Source organism: Helianthus annuus, chromosome 8, assembly GCF_002127325.2.
Source record: "Helianthus annuus cultivar XRQ/B chromosome 8, HanXRQr2.0-SUNRISE, whole genome shotgun sequence".
Lineage (NCBI taxonomy): Eukaryota > Viridiplantae > Streptophyta > Magnoliopsida > Asterales > Asteraceae > Helianthus > Helianthus annuus.
The window spans coordinates 422,785-441,413 of NC_035440.2; the positions used below are offsets into that span (position 1 = coordinate 422,785).

General features: G+C 36.4%; 1 protein-coding gene and 1 long non-coding RNA gene across 3 annotated transcripts; one reads left to right on the forward strand and one right to left on the reverse strand.

Moving 5' to 3' along the window:
- Positions 1-4,861: 4,861 nt before the first annotated feature.
- LOC110871707 (WAT1-related protein At1g70260-like) lies at positions 4,862-17,039 on the reverse strand. 2 transcript variants are annotated; one of them, XM_022120422.1, is made up of 7 exons: positions 16,769-17,039; positions 16,537-16,581; positions 16,249-16,365; positions 11,976-12,222; positions 11,677-11,835; positions 11,430-11,581; positions 4,862-5,128 (listed from the first exon to the last, which is right to left on the reverse strand). In XM_022120422.1, exons 1-7 carry the CDS (start codon positions 16,978-16,980, stop codon positions 4,993-4,995), a joined length of 1,068 nt encoding a protein of 355 aa, XP_021976114.1. In that variant the 5' UTR covers positions 16,981-17,039; the 3' UTR covers positions 4,862-4,992. The 2 variants fall into 2 exon arrangements, with proteins under 2 accessions (XP_021976114.1, XP_021976116.1); XM_022120424.1 differs by lacking the exon at positions 11,430-11,581.
- Positions 7,389-8,603, forward strand: LOC118481137. Its single transcript, XR_004864528.1, has 3 exons — positions 7,389-7,478; positions 7,835-7,901; positions 8,539-8,603. It is a non-coding gene; the product is annotated as an uncharacterized LOC118481137 (long non-coding RNA).
- Positions 17,040-18,629: the final 1,590 nt, after the last annotated feature.

The following is an 18,629-nucleotide window of genomic DNA, read 5'->3' on the forward strand; positions in this document are numbered from 1 at the left end:
ATAAATCTGTAATATTTATCTAATCTCTCGCATCCTTAAGTCCAAGTGATGTCGGGCTAAAATGTGTGGTAATTTATAATTATTCGTGTTAGTTTTAGTAAGTTAAACATGTTTAAATGTTATGTGTTTATATATTTAAGTGTTATGGTATTTAGTGGTTTAAACAGGTTAAACGAGATATCCGAATTCAAAAACAGATTCGAGGGGTTAATGCTAGACAACGAAGTGAAATCAATTGAGTGGAAGCCGCGACACGCGCAAGGTGGGATGGAAACTGCCGCGACGCGCCTAGCCTTTCAAGACCCTTTCAAGACAAGTCGGTTGTTTAAAGTTGGAAGTCGGTTCATGGACGACCCGTGACACGCACACGAATTGGGTTATCCTTCCATAACCCGCCTAAGCGATCCAAAACGTGTCGGTCAAGATAGGTGATCCCCGCGACGCGTGGGGATGGCGCTAATGGTTCCGCGACACGCGGGAATTACTTAAAGTTTGTCGGTTCAATTAAAAGAGAAATTGGCTGCATGTATTCAAGGAAAATTCATAATTTCCTATTGAACAGCCAACATACCTTTTTATGGGAATGTTAGTTAAAATAGGTTTTCGGATGTCCTTTTGAGAATGAGGTACACAGCCGTCAAGAAAAGAAGCCCAAGGACGAATTTGGCATATTTATTTAATCTCTCAACACTTTTCATTATCGGGGGAATTGGCAGCCGTCATATATCGAATAGCAACATTGGGGACGAGTTGTACATTACTTTTCAATATATTTTTCATCCATTCCAGCCATTCAAGAATGTTCGCGCAACACGGGATGACAACCGAAGCTGTACGACAAAGCATGAGCGGCTAAACTCTTCGTAACTTCTACCCGGATGAACGTTTGCCTTGTTTTGCATTGAATTTTGTTTACGGATTCTTGTAACTGGTACAGCTTGACCACTTGTGTTGGATTATTGGTAAACGTTTCTTGTATTTGAATTACTTGTCGTTTATTAAGCGTATTGGCAACTTTCTTGCGTTGTTAGCGGGTTGGTAAATTGGTGGATAATTGATACAATCAAACGGGTTATTAGGTTGCATAGTGAATCTTAAAAATTGTCCCTATTAACTAATCAAATTCATTAATTCCGAGGTCATGTCTATGTGGTGTTTTGAATCTGTAACTAAATTTTCACGTTAATCGGGTAATTGGGATTCTGGGTGGAAGTTATCTTTTCTCATATTGCTTGCAACTCTCTTAATTAGTTCTTTAGTTTTTACAATTAAATTCATCAAACCCCCAATTTAGTTAATTTAGTTCTTAGATATAAACGCAACATTAACCACAAATTCCCCGTGGATACGATACCCTACTTACGCTATCTACGTAGTTTTAATAGGTTTTTGCATGACCCTTACGACATTCATCACCAAGGGTTGTTATGTAATTAGTAAATCGTTAGGTTTATGTTAGGGCTGTAAACGAACCGAACGTTCACCAAACAGTTCGTGAACCGTTCGGCGGGAAGTTCGTTTACGTTCGTTCAATTAGCTTAACGAACAAATACGAGCAAAAAATTTCGTTCGATTAGCTTAGCGAACGAACACGAACACAGGTCTCGTTCATTCGACTACGTTCGTGAACGTTCGTTAATATGTTCGGTTACGTTCGTTCGTGTTCGTTTGATTATATAAAAAAATAATAATAAACCATTTATCTAAATATATTGAAAACTTGAAATCCTATTTGTTTCTTTGTTAGCTAAAATTTAGACATTCTAAAACATTTTTGGGGATAGTTATGTGTAAGTTAGTTAAACTTGATTTATCGTTTGGTGGTGTAGTAGACTTCTTGTGTTTTGATTTATCATTTGATGGTAGTATTTATCTAGTTATATCCAATGTTTAAGGATAACAATGTTTTTATTTTTTTTTATTTTCAAGTTAAATGTTCGTTTGCGTTCGTTTTTATTTGCTTGTGTTCGTTTGTGTATGAAACCAGTGTTCATGAGCTGTTCGTGAACAACTGAATTTCCTTAACGAACGAACCCGAACATAAACTTATGTTCGGTATGCGTTCGTGAACAGTTCGCGAACATGTTAATTTCCTTAACGAACGAACACGAACATGGCCTTGTTCGTGTTCGTTCGGTTCGTTTACAGCCCTAGTTTATGTTATAATCATTTTAGATTAGTTAAGTATGAGAACCAAAAGCGACAAGATGAAAGTTTATAACCTACAACACAACACATCTAGGAGACATATTGTATTCACAAAGGACGGCAAACAACAGACAACTTAGGGACACGTCGATTGAAGGAAGGGATGCCATGGTTCAAACACAACTTTTCGTTTAGTATTAATAGACATAGGATTTCAATTGTAATCATTCATATGTACACACAATCATTCAGATTTATATAGAAGTTTTGTAATTTTCAATTCTTTGTTCTTTCAATCTAGAGTTACAAAAATCAATCTAGGCAACAAATATTAATTCAAAAGGTTAAATATATTAATATAAATGTAAACACCAAAGAAAAATTCTTAAATATCGGATTATACTTTTTTATTTTTGAATCTTACGTAATTTTGTTACAAAAATAAAAAAACCAAACTAAACCGTTGCTAAAACCAAAAAACCAAAAGCCAAACTATTTTCAAAAACCAAAACCTGCAGACCCCTATGATTCGTAGTGCCTCCATTGATCTCGGATAATTTTTGTTTTCCTTTTAGGCTACACGGTATGGGGGTCGGCCCCGGCCCGTCGCGGGTCGGCGACGGTCCAAACACCGTGCCGCCCCCTACCGTCCCCGTCCTCTCCGTCTGAATCTAGACGTTGGCGACGATGCGTTTATGGTGGGCCCCCCAACATTTGACCGTTTGAAATTAATAAAAAAAAATTCCAACGGCTATAATTTAAAAATACACCCATTTCACTTCCATTTTTATAAATACTCACATCTTTAACCTCAATTTTCATAACTTTTCACCCACTACCACCCCATCTCTCTCACATTTTATAAACCACTATTCCCTTTTTATAAAAAATCATCATATTTTGTACCATTTTTTACCCGCTACCACCCCATCTCTCGCTAAAAAATTATCATGGCTTCACCCGTTTCTTCCATTTCTTCAATTTCTTCTATGTCTTCATCGTCTTCGTCCGAGTGGTATTCATCATCTTCGGAAGAGGATGTTATTATGCACAACATGATTATGAACGCGGCTCAGGTGTTCATGGCGGCCGCTGAAGGGTCGTCCCAACCGCTAACCAGACGAGCAAAATATAACCGAGACCAAGAAGGTATTTTAATTTTTTTTTCCTTATGTTTTATGTAGATTTTAAAATGTATGTTTTAATTAATTTCATTTATGTTTTGTTCTAAATTTATAGCCGGCCACGATAAACTAGTAGCCGATTATTTTGCCGACGAACCCGTGTACCCGGCCGAGATTTTTCGACGTCGTTTCCGCATGAGTCGTCAACTGTTCTTACGTATTGCAGGCGACATGGCCCAGTCTGATCCGTTTTTTACATTGCGAAACGATGCTAGAGGGCAAAGGGGTTTCAGTAATTTACAAAAATGTATGTCGGCCATTCGCCAACTTGCGTACGGTTACGCACCAGATGCATTAGACGAGTACATTAGGATGTCTGAAAGAACCGCACGTCGATGTTTGTACAAGTTTTGCCAATGGGTTGTCAAATTGTATAGCAAGCGATACCTGCGGAAACCAAACGCAAACGACGTTCAAAAATTATATCAATCACACGAACAGAGACATGGTTTCCCAGGAATGCTCGGGAGCATTGATTGTATGCACTGGCAGTGGCAGAACTGCCCGGTTGCATGGCAAGGTCAGTATACTAGGGGAGATCAGGGACATCCGACTATCATTCTAGAGGCTGTTGCGTCACAGGATCTCTGGATATGGCATGCTTTTTTTGGTCTACCTGGTTCACTCAACGACCTCAACATCATATACCAGTCACAGATTTTTGATGATGTAGTGGCGGGTACAGGTCCAGACACAAGTTTTACGGTTTCAGGGGTGGAGTACAGGCGAGGTTACTACCTAGCCGATGGGATATACCCAACGTACTCGACAATTGTTAAAACTGTCCCGCACCCGACCGACGACAAAAGGAAAAAGTTTGCAAAGTTTCAAGAGGGCGCAAGAAAAGATATTGAACGGGCTTTTGGTGTTCTACAAAAAAATGGCACATCATTTCTATTCCAGCACGTTCGCAAACACCAAGGAGGTTACGACACATTATGTACGCTTGTATCATCCTTCATAACATGATCATTGAAGACGAAGGGAGAGCGATATGCGATTACGACGAAAACGTGTCTACTGGAAATTCTGTTCCAGTTAGTGAGGAACAACAAGATTTGAACGCCTTCGCTCTACGTAACGAGTACACACATCACAACCTACAAGCGGACTTGGTGGAGTATATTTGGAACAACGCTCAAAACGAACCCGCCCACCACATGGAAGACGACGACTAGTAGCTTATTTTAATATGTTAGGATATTTTTAAGTTTTTTTTTTAACTTTAGGTTTTTAAGTTTATGTTTTTTTTAGTTTATTTTTTTAAGTTTAATTTTTTTATGTTTATGTAATGTTTTATAATATTAATGAAAATATTTTATTACTTTATTTGTTAAATGTTTAAAAAAAGTTGAAGATTTAAAAAAATAAAAAAAAATATAAAAGTGGTGGAGGATGATGACTAGGACCATCCTCCCATGCCCCCTAGTTTTGGAGGATGATCCATCCTTGGGAGGACTATGATGTGTCGCCTACGTGGCGGATCATCCTCCAAGGATGGTCCATCACCATACCATATAGTCTTAGTGTAAACAACTTCAAATCTGTAATTATTTATTTCATACATAACATTGTACAGTTTACTTGTAGCTTGGGCCTCTAAAACATACCCTTGCCGACATATATACGTGAAACTTCCTCTTCCTCTTCCTCTTCTTGTTTATACTTGTTCTTCTTGCAAAAGAGGGGCTCTCTCTTCCGATAAATCCACTTTATCTCTCTTGTTTTCATCCTCTTTGATTTGACCCCACATCATGGTGTAATATCCAATTCCAGTTATCGTTGCGGCCATCAAGCTGCATAATTTAGTACATTTTAGAGACGAGTAACAAATTAATTAAGATTGGTAAGATGCAAAATTAGGATTAGTGTTAAAAACATTTGGGCTTATATATTATATTTCTTGTTATTATTTCATTCATCTGGTTGGGCTTATTTGGGCTTATGATAGTTGTTATGGGCTTATGATGGTTGTTACAAGTTGTTATTGTGGCCTGGTAATAACAAAATATCTCGAGGGTGTTTTATGTAAATACAGGGACTATTCTTGTTCATTGGCTGGAAGTTATGGGCTGATCTGGAAGTTACAAAGTTTCATCATATAAAAAGGAGTGTTACTTCATTATTGAAGTTAGTTGCTGAGTTCATCTTCTTGTTTTCTCTGGATTCTTCGATTAGGGTTTCCTTTGTACTTTCAGAGATTGTTGTGATAGTTTCTCATCTGTATCTAAGAAAACTATCTTGTTATGTTGATGATCATCTGTGGATGATCATCACTGTTTGTTTTGTATTTCTGTGTTGTACTTAGATCTTACTATTGTAAGATCTGATCTCATATTTGTGAGATCTTTGGGTATTTTGGGGGTAAATCTTTTGGGTTGGATAAATAAGATTTTGTCACCTGTTTTGTCACTATTTCTTCTGTTTTGGTTGTGTTTTGTGTTTGTATTACAAATTTCTACATGGTATCAGAGCTTTGAGCTCTTGATCCGTTCTTGTTTCCGCTGTTATATCTGATTCTTGTGTTGGTTGTTTGTAGGTCTGCTATTAGTTGCAGATCTGGTTCTGGTTGTTGAGATCTTCTGGATCTTGAAGCTTGGTTGAAGAGGATAAAACCCTAGCTAGGGTTTCTATCGTTGTTTTTTGAAGAACTGCGTTGGTCTCTAAATCCTTGAAGATTTAGGGCAAACTGACCAGTTTGTTATTGTTCGTACACTGGATCTGATATCAGATCTATTAGATCTGATATTATTTGGAGTGCTTGCACCCACTGTGAGATCTTTCTGACTCCTCTCCTTTTATTTTTGGTTGGTTGATTTAGTTGAAGTCGGGGTAGTGAGGACCGGCACTTGATTGTTATTGTTTGTGTATTTGATCTTGTTTGTTATTGTTTGTTGAATATAGTTTTTTTTGTTCTTCTTTGGTAGTATTGTTAGTAGTTTGTGTTAAGGCTCCTGAGTTAAGACATGTCCAGGCACCTGTGAGTGATGAACCTGGAGTCTTGACACTGACTCAGCTTCGCCTTTTAGGGTTTGTTGTTGTTGTGTTTTTGTTCTGGTTGGTTTTTCACTGATTGCTTTAGTTTTGTTCTGTGTGTTTGTTGTCTTGTCTAAATGAGTGATAAGGGTGATAGTTCCGGGTCTTCTCAGACCCTGATTAGTAAGTTGGATATAGGTGATCCTTTGTTCTTACATCCTAGTGATTCAAGTTCTTTGACTATTGTTGGAATAAAATTAAAGGGAACTGAAAACTATAGGGTTTGGTCTAGTGCTATGAAACTAGCTTTAGAAGCCAAAAATAAATTTGGCTTCATTGATGGTAAGTGTAAAAAGAATACAGAGGATGAAGTTTTAAGCAGTCAGTGGGACAGATGTAATTCAGTTGTTTTAAGCTGGTTACTAAATTCTGTTTCAGAGGAGTTATATTTAGGACAAGTGTTTTCTAAATTAGCCTCTGATGTTTGGGTAGACTTAAAAGAAACTTATGACAAGGTTGATGGCTCAATAGTATATGATTTGTATAAAAAAATTAATTGCATTACTCAAAATGGTAGTTCAGTTTCTGAATATTATCACAAACTAAATACAATGTGGAAGCAGTTTGATGCTGTGCTTCAACTGCCTTCATGTTCATGTCAAGCAGCTAAAGATTACAATGATTTTTCTACCTTAATCGAGCTTATGCAGTTTCTAATGGGCTTAGATGATGTATATCATCCTGTTAGAACAAACTTGTTAACAAGAGAGCCATTACCTTCAGTCAAAGTTGCTTTTTCAATTGTTTCTAGAGAGGAATCTCATAGAAACTCTAGTGTAGGTACTAAAACTCAGAATGTTTCTTTTGTTTCTAAAACTGGTCAGAACTTTGAACAAAAAAGGAAAGAATTTAGAGGTCCAAATCCTAACTTTAAGTGTACTCATTGTAATAAATTGGGTCATACTGTTGATAGGTGTTATGAGTTAGTTGGTTTTCCTTCAGGTTCCAAGAAGAAACCTGGAAGTCAAAGTGGTAAAAATGTGTCTAATAGTAGAACAAATATGTCATCTGTTCTTTCTGGTTCTCCTTTTTCTCCTGAACAGGTAGCTAAGCTTTTGAGTCTTGTTAATGAAAAAACCAGTTCTGATGCACAGCCTTCTAACATGGGAGGTGAGTCTGGTTGTAGTTTTAATTCATTAGGAGAGTTTTTTTGTTGTTCTAGTCTTATTAATTTTTGTTTTGATTGCAACTGGATCTGTGATTCAGTTGCCAATCAACACATGGTTAAAACTGACTTAAATATGTTTGATAGTGTTGATGTGTCTGAGTTTGATTTGTTTGTGTCTCATCCTAATGGTACTAAGGCAAAAGTCTCTAAAATTGGTAATATAAAACTGGCTGAAAATGTTATATTAACTGATGTGTTTTATGTTCCCACCTATAGTGTTAATCTTTTATCTGTCTATAAGTTGTCTAGAGATAATAAGATTACTGTTGTTTTTAACCAGAACACTTGTACTCTTCAGGATTCGAAATCAGGGAGAGTCCTGGTGACTGGTAAACAGGATAATGGATTGTATTTTATAAACAAAGGTGGTAATTCTGTTAACTTTTGTTTTAATAGTTTGAACAACAGTAGTCTGTGGCATAGCAGGCTTGGTCATCCTGCTGACCAGATCTTGTCAGTTTTAAAAAATGATATAGGTATTATTGATGTTAAAAAGCAAACATGTGAAATTTGTCATAGGGCTAAACAAGTTAGAAGTCCTTTTCCTTTAAGTGAACATAAATCAAAGAATGTAGGAGATGTTGTTCATCTTGATGTTTGGGGTCCATATAAAGTTGCTAGTAAAGAGGGGTTCAAATATTTTTTAACTATAGTTGATGATTTTTCAAGAACTGTTTGGTGTTATTTGTTAAGAAATAAAATTGAAGTTTTTGAAAATATTGAGAGTTTTTATGAACTTCTTCTTACTCAGTTTAAAAAAAAAGTTAAGGTGTTTAGAAGTGATAATGGAACTGAGTTTGTTAATCATAAAATGGATGTTTTTTGTAAAATCAAAGGTATTTTACATCAAACTACCTGCTCTTACACCCCACAGCAAAATGGGGTGGCTGAGAGAAAACATCGTCATCTTTTAAATTTGGCAAGGTCACTGTTGTTTCAAAGTAGAGTTCCTTTAAATTTTTGGTCTGATTGTTTGTTGACTGCTGTGTATATAATTAACAGGTTACCTTCCTCCGTGCTTTTAGGAAAAAGTCCATATGAGATAGTGTTTGGTTTTAGACCCTCTCTTGCTCACTTTAGAGTTTTTGGCTGTTTATGTTTTAGCACAGTTTTAAATGATTCAGATAAGTTAGCTTTTAATGCAGAAAAATGTGTTTTAATTGGATATTCAAATGTTAAAAAAGGTTACAAATTGTGGAGTTTAGATAATAAAAAAGAATTTTTTTCTAGAGATGTTAAGTTTTATGAAACAGTTTTTCCTTTTAAGTCTGAACAGTTAAATAATATTGATAGTTGTTTTCCAACTGAGATGAATCATTTAAATTTCTTTGATAGTGCTGAAATATTAACAGTTAGTCCTACTGTTCCCAATGATGAAGAGGGGAGTCATGAACCTTATGAGGTTTCTGGTGGTGATCAGCAACCAGTCCCCTCTACATCTGCCGTTCCAGAAAATGTTGATGTTGGTCATCAACATTCTGATTCTGAAACAGGAAGTAGTAGTAGAGAAGGATATGGTAGGGCAGAGGGCACTAGTGTCTCAAATGAAGAGGTTAACCCATCTGAGGGAACAAGTCCTTCTTTTAGAAGGTCAAGTAGGAAATCTGTGTTACCAAAAAGATTTGAAAATTATGTGTTAAATAGTAAAGCTAAGTATAGTTTGGACAAAGTTGTTAGCTATTCGTGTTTATCTGTTGAAAATAGATGTTTTACCTCAATTCTTAATAAAACAATTGAGCCTTCAACTTATGAGGAAGCTGCTAGTGATCCCAGATGGGTAGAAGCCATGAACAAAGAGATGGATGCTTTGTTCAGGAATAATACCTGGATTCTGGCTGATCTTCCTCAAGGTCGAAAGCCTATTGGGTGTAAATGGGTATATAGGGTTAAATATAGGTCAAATGGGGAGGTTGAAAGGTTTAAAGCCAGGCTTGTTGCCAAAGGCTTTAACCAAAGAGAAGGTCTTGATTTTGGTGAGACTTTCTCACCTGTTGTTAAGATGGTAACAGTTAGGACTGTTATTACTCTTGCTGTGTTTTATGGTTGGTCTTTATACCAACTTGATGTAGATAATGCTTTTTTACATGGAACCATTAGTGAGGATGTTTATATGAAACTTCCTCAAGGTTATTACTCAAAAGGTGAAACCAAAGTATGTAAACTTGTTAAGTCCTTGTATGGACTTAAACAAGCACCTAGAAAGTGGAATGAGAGGCTTACAAGTGTTTTAATTGAAAATGGCTATGTGCAAAGTAAGTGTGATCATTCGCTGTTTATGATGTCAAAATCTGAAATAACTGTGTTTTTACTAGTTTATGTTGATGATATTGTGATAACTGGTAATTCTGAAGTTGAAATCAAGCGTATTAAACATATCTTGCATGAAACCTTTAGAATTAAAGACTTGGGAATTTTGAAATATTTTCTTGGTATAGAAGTTTTGTATGAAAACAAAACTGTGTGTCTAAATCAAAGAAAGTATTGTCTTGAACTATTAAGTGAATTTGGTTATCTTGGTTGTAAACCTGTTAGTGTTCCAATTGAACAAAGTTCATTAGTTACATCTAAACTTGAAAAAAATCAGCAAGATCTTAAAAACATAACTGGTTTTCAAAAATTGATAGGAAAATTAATATATCTGTCTTTAACAAGACCAGATATTAGTTATACAGTTCAGTTTCTAAGCCAGTTTATGCACAAGCCAAAAGAGGTGCATTTAAACTTGGCTTTGAGGTTGTTAAGATACTTAAAACGAAATCCTGGTAAAGGATTGACTTTTAAGAAGTCAAATAAGTTAAGTTTGTATGGGTTTGCTGATTCAGATTGGGCTAAGTGTCTATCCACTCGAAAATCTGTAACTGGGTTTTGTATTTTTTTGGGAGAGTGCCTTGTTTCTTGGAAAAGCAAGAAACAAAGTACTGTGTCACGATCTACAGCTGAAGCTGAGTATCGTGCTATGTGTTCTGCTACATGTGAGTTGTTGTGGTTGAGAAATTTGTTGTCTGAGTTAAATGTTAATTGTCAACTTCCTATGTTATTAAACTGTGACAGTCAAGCTGCTTTGTCTATAGCAGCTAACCCTGTTTTCCATGAAAGAACTAAGCACTTTGAGTTAGATCTGCATTTCTTGAGAGAAAAAGTTGCTTATGGTATAATTAGTCCAGTCAAAGTTGATTCAGAAAATCAACTTGCAGATATATTTACAAAAGGTCTGAATGTTGATCAACATGAGGTATTTTGTGAAAAACTGGGTCTTGTTGACCTGTTTAAACCAGTTGAATGAAGGGGGGATGTTAAAAACATTTGGGCTTATATATTATATTTCTTGTTATTATTTCATTCATCTGGTTGGGCTTATTTGGGCTTATGATAGTTGTTATGGGCTTATGATGGTTGTTACAAGTTGTTATTGTGGCCTGGTAATAACAAAATATCTCGAGGGTGTTTTATGTAAATACAGGGACTATTCTTGTTCATTGGCTGGAAGTTATGGGCTGATCTGGAAGTTACAAAGTTTCATCATATAAAAAGGAGTGTTACTTCATTATTGAAGTTAGTTGCTGAGTTCATCTTCTTGTTTTCTCTGGATTCTTCGATTAGGGTTTCCTTTGTACTTTCAGAGATTGTTGTGATAGTTTCTCATCTGTATCTGAGAAAACTATCTTGTTATGTTGATGATCATCTGTGGATGATCATCACTGTTTGTTTTGTATTTCTGTGTTGTACTTAGATCTTACTATTGTAAGATCTGATCTCATATTTGTGAGATCTTTGGGTATTTTGGGGGTAAATCTTTTGGGTTGGATAAATAAGATTTTGTCACCTGTTTTGTCACTATTTCTTCTGTTTTGGTTGTGTTTTGTGTTTGTATTACAAATTTCTACAATTAGTACCTTCCATAATGAAATGTTTGAGCAAAGAAAACGCATCCAAACATGCCTGCAATTGGAACCCCGAGAGGCTTGAACATGACAACGTAAAACTGGCTTTTTCTTTGTATACACCACATATGTACATGGGTTTTGATAAGACTTCCAAATATCGCCTGTGTTGGAAGCTAGACTATTATAATCGATTCTTGTTTGTACCTTAAGTTTCACTTGTATTCATCTTAACCTTACAATGAATGATATTGCTTACCGTTAAGACAATGACAAGGAGTCCCATGTCAAATTGCAACCTCCATGCAATAGGATCTCGTTCTATGATTAAAGCAAGCAAAGCGGATAGGAATGTCCCAAATAAAGTAGAGCTAGAAGCCACTGTCATTACTTCCGGGCATTTTTCAATGGTTCCCACCTGCATGCGGCCCAATAATAATTAAACTACCTTTAATGATAGACGACATATATACTCTATTTTCAGGCAGGGAATAAATAAAGTAAATTTTAGCAACCAAACTTCAATTCTTTTGTTGGATGAACTATAACCAAGATCACCTGAATAATATTCCATATCGAGTAAGACAAGGATGCAAGTGCGAAAAGAAGACAACCAAGAACCCAATTCTCATGTTGGGATAAGAAGACAAAGAGTGGAGGAGCTAGTTGAAGATGAGTCGAGGGGTCTTTGTCTTTCACCACTGGACCCCTATATAGCGTCAGCGTCATAGCTCCAATTACTGATACCAATGTACCCATCAATTTTATTTGACCGCTTGAACTTCTCAAATCCACACTTGTCTTTCTACAAATTAATTAATAATAGTCATTAGGGGGATAGTGCACGGTCCTCCCAACCGCCGGAGTGATCTCACTCCAGGAGCCGCTACCCGACCAAGCTAGCTCCGCGGTGACTTCCCCATGCCGAGTTCTTACCCTGGGCGACATATGCCACTCCCAAGACTCGAACCCAATACCTCTGGGAAGAGGTGGATGTCGGTGGCCAACTGGGCTACCCCAGTTGGTTATTAATAATAGTCATTAGGTACAAACAGAAAACAAATAATCATAATTTATTTGAATACGATCTTTAAGCAGGAGGGTGTATAAGAAAATAACTCATAGCCTTTTTTTTTCTACAATATTTTTCTATTCATCTAAGTTCTAACAGTAGGAGGGTGTATACGAAAATAACACGTACATAGCCTTTTTTTAACAGTTTTTACAATATTTTTCAATTCATCTAACAATCAGTTGATTCTTTTTTGTAGATATAATATCTACACATAATAACTTTTATAGTATCAGTGACTTTTCTTTACTATTTATTTTGAATTTTTGTTTTCAAAAGTCTAATTGTGATTATGACAAAAGTTTGAAAAACGAAGGACGACCTAGATCTTTACATATTTTGATCTTTTAATACGATAACAAGTTAGCCTATAATTTAACTTTAAAGTGTAATGATTTCAATATTCGTGACGTTATCTTGTATTGTTAGTCAGATTTTTTTTGTTAACTCGTCTTTTTCAATATGATATATATTGAGAATTCTTCTCGTATAAAAAAAGTGAGAAGCCAGACAAAACTTACGTCAAGTTGTCTTTCCATGGTGCTTTAGGAGCCACCAGTTCTGATTTCTTAATCAAATATATTCTTTTAAACCATTTTTAATTAAGTTAAAAGAAATAATAAAGTTTGACTTACTCACCATATATTCCAAATATTTAAATATACTTTTTGAACTATTATAATTATCCGTGTTCTGATATAAAGTATACGATCTTTTTGTTTAATATTATTCCATTGCTTGATTTTTCTTGTGCAATAAAAGTTGACATGTTAATATGATTGTTGCTAATAAAGTGTTTGTTAAATTTTCTTACTAATCAAATAATACTAATGTTAGTTAGTTTAGCATTGTTATAAAATTAAAAAAAAAAATGATGTGATTACAAAATACACACATACGTGATTGATTATTTTACATGTATATTTAAGAAGGAAGAAGCTAACTATAACCTAATATTGGTTATTTGGTTAATTAACAGCTTTGTGGTTACTTTCACTATTTTTGCAAATCTAAAGTTAACCATAATAATAAGATGGTTGAACAATAACTATGTTGTAAAAATACTAATTATAATATAGTAGTTGGTAACTATGGTTCTTAGACCATGTGCAGTGGTAAGTTGTTAAAATGCCCCCACCATGGGGGCATTATTCGACACGTGGCATCTCAGTCAGCATGGGGCGTTATTGCAAAAGTGGCGTAGTGGGAATAATGCCTGAATAATGCCCTTCCAATCATTAAAAAGAATTAAAAAAAAAAGAAAAGAAACTTTATCTAAAAAGCTGTTGGTTAGTGATGTGTCAGCCCACTTGTATAATTCCCATTGGTCAGCCCACTTGCTCCTTCCCATGTGTCAGCCCACTTGGGCGTTTTTAATTAAACGCCGGAAGCATGTTTTTTCAAAAATTTTAAAAAGTAACGCCCTATGTAATGGTAGTGGGGGCGTTTTGGGGCGTTATTTTTCAATTTTTTTTGAAAATCACGCCCCACTACGGATGGTCTTAGGATTAGAAATTTAGGATAGTAACTAATTACTGTCTTTGTCCCAACTATTATATGGATAATGATTATGCCAGATAATTCAGGAAATTATTAAGCATAAAATCTTCTTGTATGCGCCAATTGCTTAAACAATGCATATAATTATATACTAATAAAAATCGAATGGAATGAACAGTGATCATATCAATTAATTAAAAATATATTCAATAATGGGGCGGGGTTGTAACGTGGGTTGAGTACAAACGCCCAAGTCACCATCTCGGGTGGGCTTGGGTTTCGGCGTAGCCCCTTGGGCAGGGGTTTCAGCCAGGGCGATGGGCGGGGCTATCAAGATGACATGGCGGGATCTCATTGGCCAAGACAAGACAAGTAGCTGTTTGGGCTAGCCGTTGGCCAACGGCTATGTGTTAAAAAAAGATCTAGTAAATATTATAATATGGGGTATGGGGCGTAGGTTGTGGCGTGGGTTGGGTACAAATGCCCAAGTCACCACCCCGGGTGGGCTTGGGTTTCGGCGTGGCCCCTTGGGCGGGGGTTTCAGCCCGGGCGTTGGGCGGGGCTATCAAGATGACATGGCGGGATCTCATTGGCCAAGACAAGTAGCCGTTTGGGCTAGCCGTTGGCCAACGGCTATGTGTTAAAAAAGATTTAAGAATTATTAGAATATGGGGTATGGGGCGGAGGTTGTGGCGTGGGTTAGGTATAAACGTCCAAATCACCACCCCGGGTGGGCTTGGGTTTCGGCGTGGCCTCTTGGGCGGGGGTTTTAGCCCGGGCGTTGGGAGGGGCTATCAAGATGACATGGCGGGATCTCATTGGCCAAGACAAGTAGCCGTTTGGGCTAGCCGTTGGCCAACGGCTATGTGTTAAAAAAAAGATCTAGGAAATATTAGAATATGGGCTATGGGGCGTGGGTTGTGGCGTGGGTTGGGTACAAACGCCCAAATCACCACCCCGGGTGGGTTTGGGTTTCGGCGTAGCCTCTTGGGTGGGGGTTTCAGCCCGGGCGTTGGGCTGGGCTATATCTCATTGGCCAAGACAAGTAGCCGTTTGGGCTAGCCGTTGGCCAACGGCTATGTGTTTAAAAAAATATCAATTCACTATAAATACTCACACTTCTATTCATTTTTTACCACAACTACTCCACCTCTTCTATAATGATCTCTATCTTATTTAAAAAAAAAAAAAAAATTCTCATCCAACCACAATACGAAAAAATGAATCCTCATAATCGAGGTTTTGACCCGAAAAATCCGTGGGCATTCCAAGAAACACCTAGCCCAGCATCCAATCGTCCAATTGCTCCCTTTTTAATGCACTCCACGATGCCGGATATGACTGGTTACGCATCGTTTATCTTGAATCGTTTGAAGAATGATGTCAGTCAGTTTACTTACTGTGTGTATAAAAGGTAATCTAAACTGTGCAATTACTTGTATTGCTACGTTGTTACAGGATTTTATGAGCTCGGTACCAATCGGTACCGAAAATACCGTTACCGAAATCCCCAAAAGTATGTATCGGTACCGAATATACCTGGTACGGTACGGTTCGGTACCGGTTGGTACTGGTACAACACCGGTATTTGAGGGTAAAAATCGGTGAACACCGGTGCCGAACCGGTACCGAAAATACGTTACGTTTTAATTCGAGCTACTTTTTGTTATTTGACATGTTTTGTCATTCTTATAGAACGATTTGGTTTAGCGCGCCGCAACGCGCGCGCATGGAAACAACTAGTTAATTAATAAAGGGACATATGTTGTACATGAAAAGTTTAATATATAATTTTTTTTAAAGCCGCAGATGTGCATAAACCACCCGAACTTTTGTGTTCAAAAACCAATGAAGTGAATGATCAGTGATTACGGGTCAAATTTTATATTTCATTATGTATTTGCTGATTTATTTTATTTTATATATGTAACCTTTTAATCCTTTGCGTAGCTTAGTGTATAGTGGGGTTGCACCACCCCCCCCCCTCCCCTCTCTCGAATGTTTCGGTTACAAGTGTAAATTTTTTTATTTCGTCTGAAAATTTTAAAATTATATAGGATTATCCTCCCAATTACTTTGCTTAAATATTTATACAATATATGATACATAAATTGGGTTACGTGACTTTCCGCCCCCTCAGAACTTTTGGTCAGGTTCCGTCACTGCTTTTAAGGTGTATTGTTTTAGAAAAGTCGAGAATTATTTCCCAACAGCTGAAGCGCGTATTCTTCTTAATCGAAGTAAGAAAAAGAAGCGAACCTGCAAATGACGGCAAGAAGGAAAGAAATAGAAGGGATCAAACAACCCATTCCAATAGCAACGATCGGGGAACTATAACTCAATCCAACAAACGCTAGATTTTGTGCCATTGTCACCCTACATGATTAAACCTCAAATCAGAATCAAAATTATTAATCTGACTGACTATATATGCATTTTGATTCACTTGACTAGGAGTGAAGCTCTTAATAACCAATATACAATATTATAAGTTTGTACACATATGTGACTATAAGTTTGTAGGAGAAAGAGATCAAGAATACAAACCCTACTAAACCAAGAAGAAGAAACCGTGACATAAGATCTTCTCTCCTGCAAGATAAACGACATACAACTAATTAATCAAACTATAAATAAATATTATGAAGCTAAACAATATCATGCATGCATGCATTCGTTCATGTTATTTTAGATGTATGAATGTATGATAGAAGGTAAACCGGCGAAAAAAAACGCTGATGGCATGATGTAATTAAGAAACTAAAGGAAAGAACCGAACTTGTTTCTGCTAACGATGAAGGTGTTGTAAGGGAGAAGAAAGATGGAAGAGAGTGCATTGGTGTAGACGACGAACACAAAGGGACTTAAGCCTTTGGAAATGACGGTGCTAGCCAAGATGGTCAACCCGATGGTGCAAAACTCCATTAAAGCCATTAGCATGCATGGCACCACTTCACCCACCACCGCACCCTTCGTTTCCATGACCATCATCAATATTAATTTCTCAAGTGTTTCTCTCTAGCTAGCTTTGATAAGTTAGATGGATAGTCAAGATTTTGGTTGCAGAGAGGCCCATTTAAATAAGTGAATGAGAGAGAGAGTAACCCTTGAGGAAATGGTGAAGGTACTCTTGGGGTGTTGCAGCAACTCGAATGGCCCAATCACATACAAGGAAGGCAATCTACTTATTTCCATTATTTTATTCATCTCTTTTTTTACTACTACAGGCCTTACAATTATTTAATGCATTATTTGTGTAACTTAATTTTCAGGGTATTTAAATACATCCAGGTATATTTTCTTTCTGTTATTTCATATTAAGATTAATATAAATCTGTAATATAATCAAAGGAAGACAAGTTATATGGCGATTCAGGGCCGACCCTGAGAATTCGTTTACCCTGTTCAAGCTCGAAAAAACGTGTCATTAGGCCATAACGAAATTAGGTGTTGGGAGGTCTAAACCTAATGACAATTGGCTAATAACTAATCTAAACCTTAAAAATAGTTTTGTAAGTGGACTTATGTTGGTGTTTGTACGGGTATACCCTATTAATTTTTTTTTACATACACATATCAATTTTTTTTAAATATCATTTTTATTTAAATAATGTGTAATTCGAAATATCAGACCCTGACCGATGGTCCTCCTCGCCCACCCTCAGGGCCGGCCATGAGTGTATTAAATATAATCATCATAAATATTATTATTAGAAACTTTTTTGTGTTTATACAAAAATATTTAGGGGGTGTTTGGCCTAGCTTTTTTAACAAAGCTTATAGCTTTTTTTAGCTTTTTTTTTAAAAAATAAGCTTTGTTTGGTGTGTGGTTTAGCTTTTTAAGCTTATGCTTATTAGCTTATATAAGCTAATTTGAAGAAGCTTATTTGATGATGGTTTTTTAGCTTATTTGAAGAATCTTCTTTGTGTAAGGCAAATGATATAAAATAAGCTATAAGCTAATCCAAACACTTAAAAAAAAGTTTATCAAATGATAGAAAATAAGCTATAAGTTAGTTTAAAATATAAGCATAAGCCAAAAAATAAAAGCTAGGCCAAACACCCCCTTAAGATCCTATAAACTTAAAATTGCATGATTAATCACTACCAAGTCGTTTAACTAGGAATAAGTATTATAGGAGTGAAACAAGCCTTCGGGCGCGTGTGGGCATGCAATTTTAAGTTACTTGTCATACCAAAAGGTTTAACTAGCAACTTTTGAACCAAAGGTTTAAGATCAGTCCCTCTAAGAAAAGTTACATTTATTGTGACTTTAGTGGTGCAAACGATGATGAGGACGTCTAGATCACAATCGAAGGCCAACTGGTTTCGCATCCAACCAAGTTGAAGTATCCAAGATCGTTTGTGCAAAGCAATGTGGACTAGATAAGGATGTAGCTCACCGTGTTGAGACAGTTGGTGTAGGTAGAGAATAACCACATGGGTATTGTGCAACAAGAGGTTTCCTACTAAATTAAAGTGGAAATTTTATAGGGTTGTAGTTCAATCAACTATGTTATACGGAACAAATTACCAAGTCATCTAGAAGACACAAACTCGTAAGTTGGAGGTAGCGGATATGAGTTTGCTGAGGTGGATGTGTGGATACACAAAGTAGGACTGGATAAGAAACGAGGTTT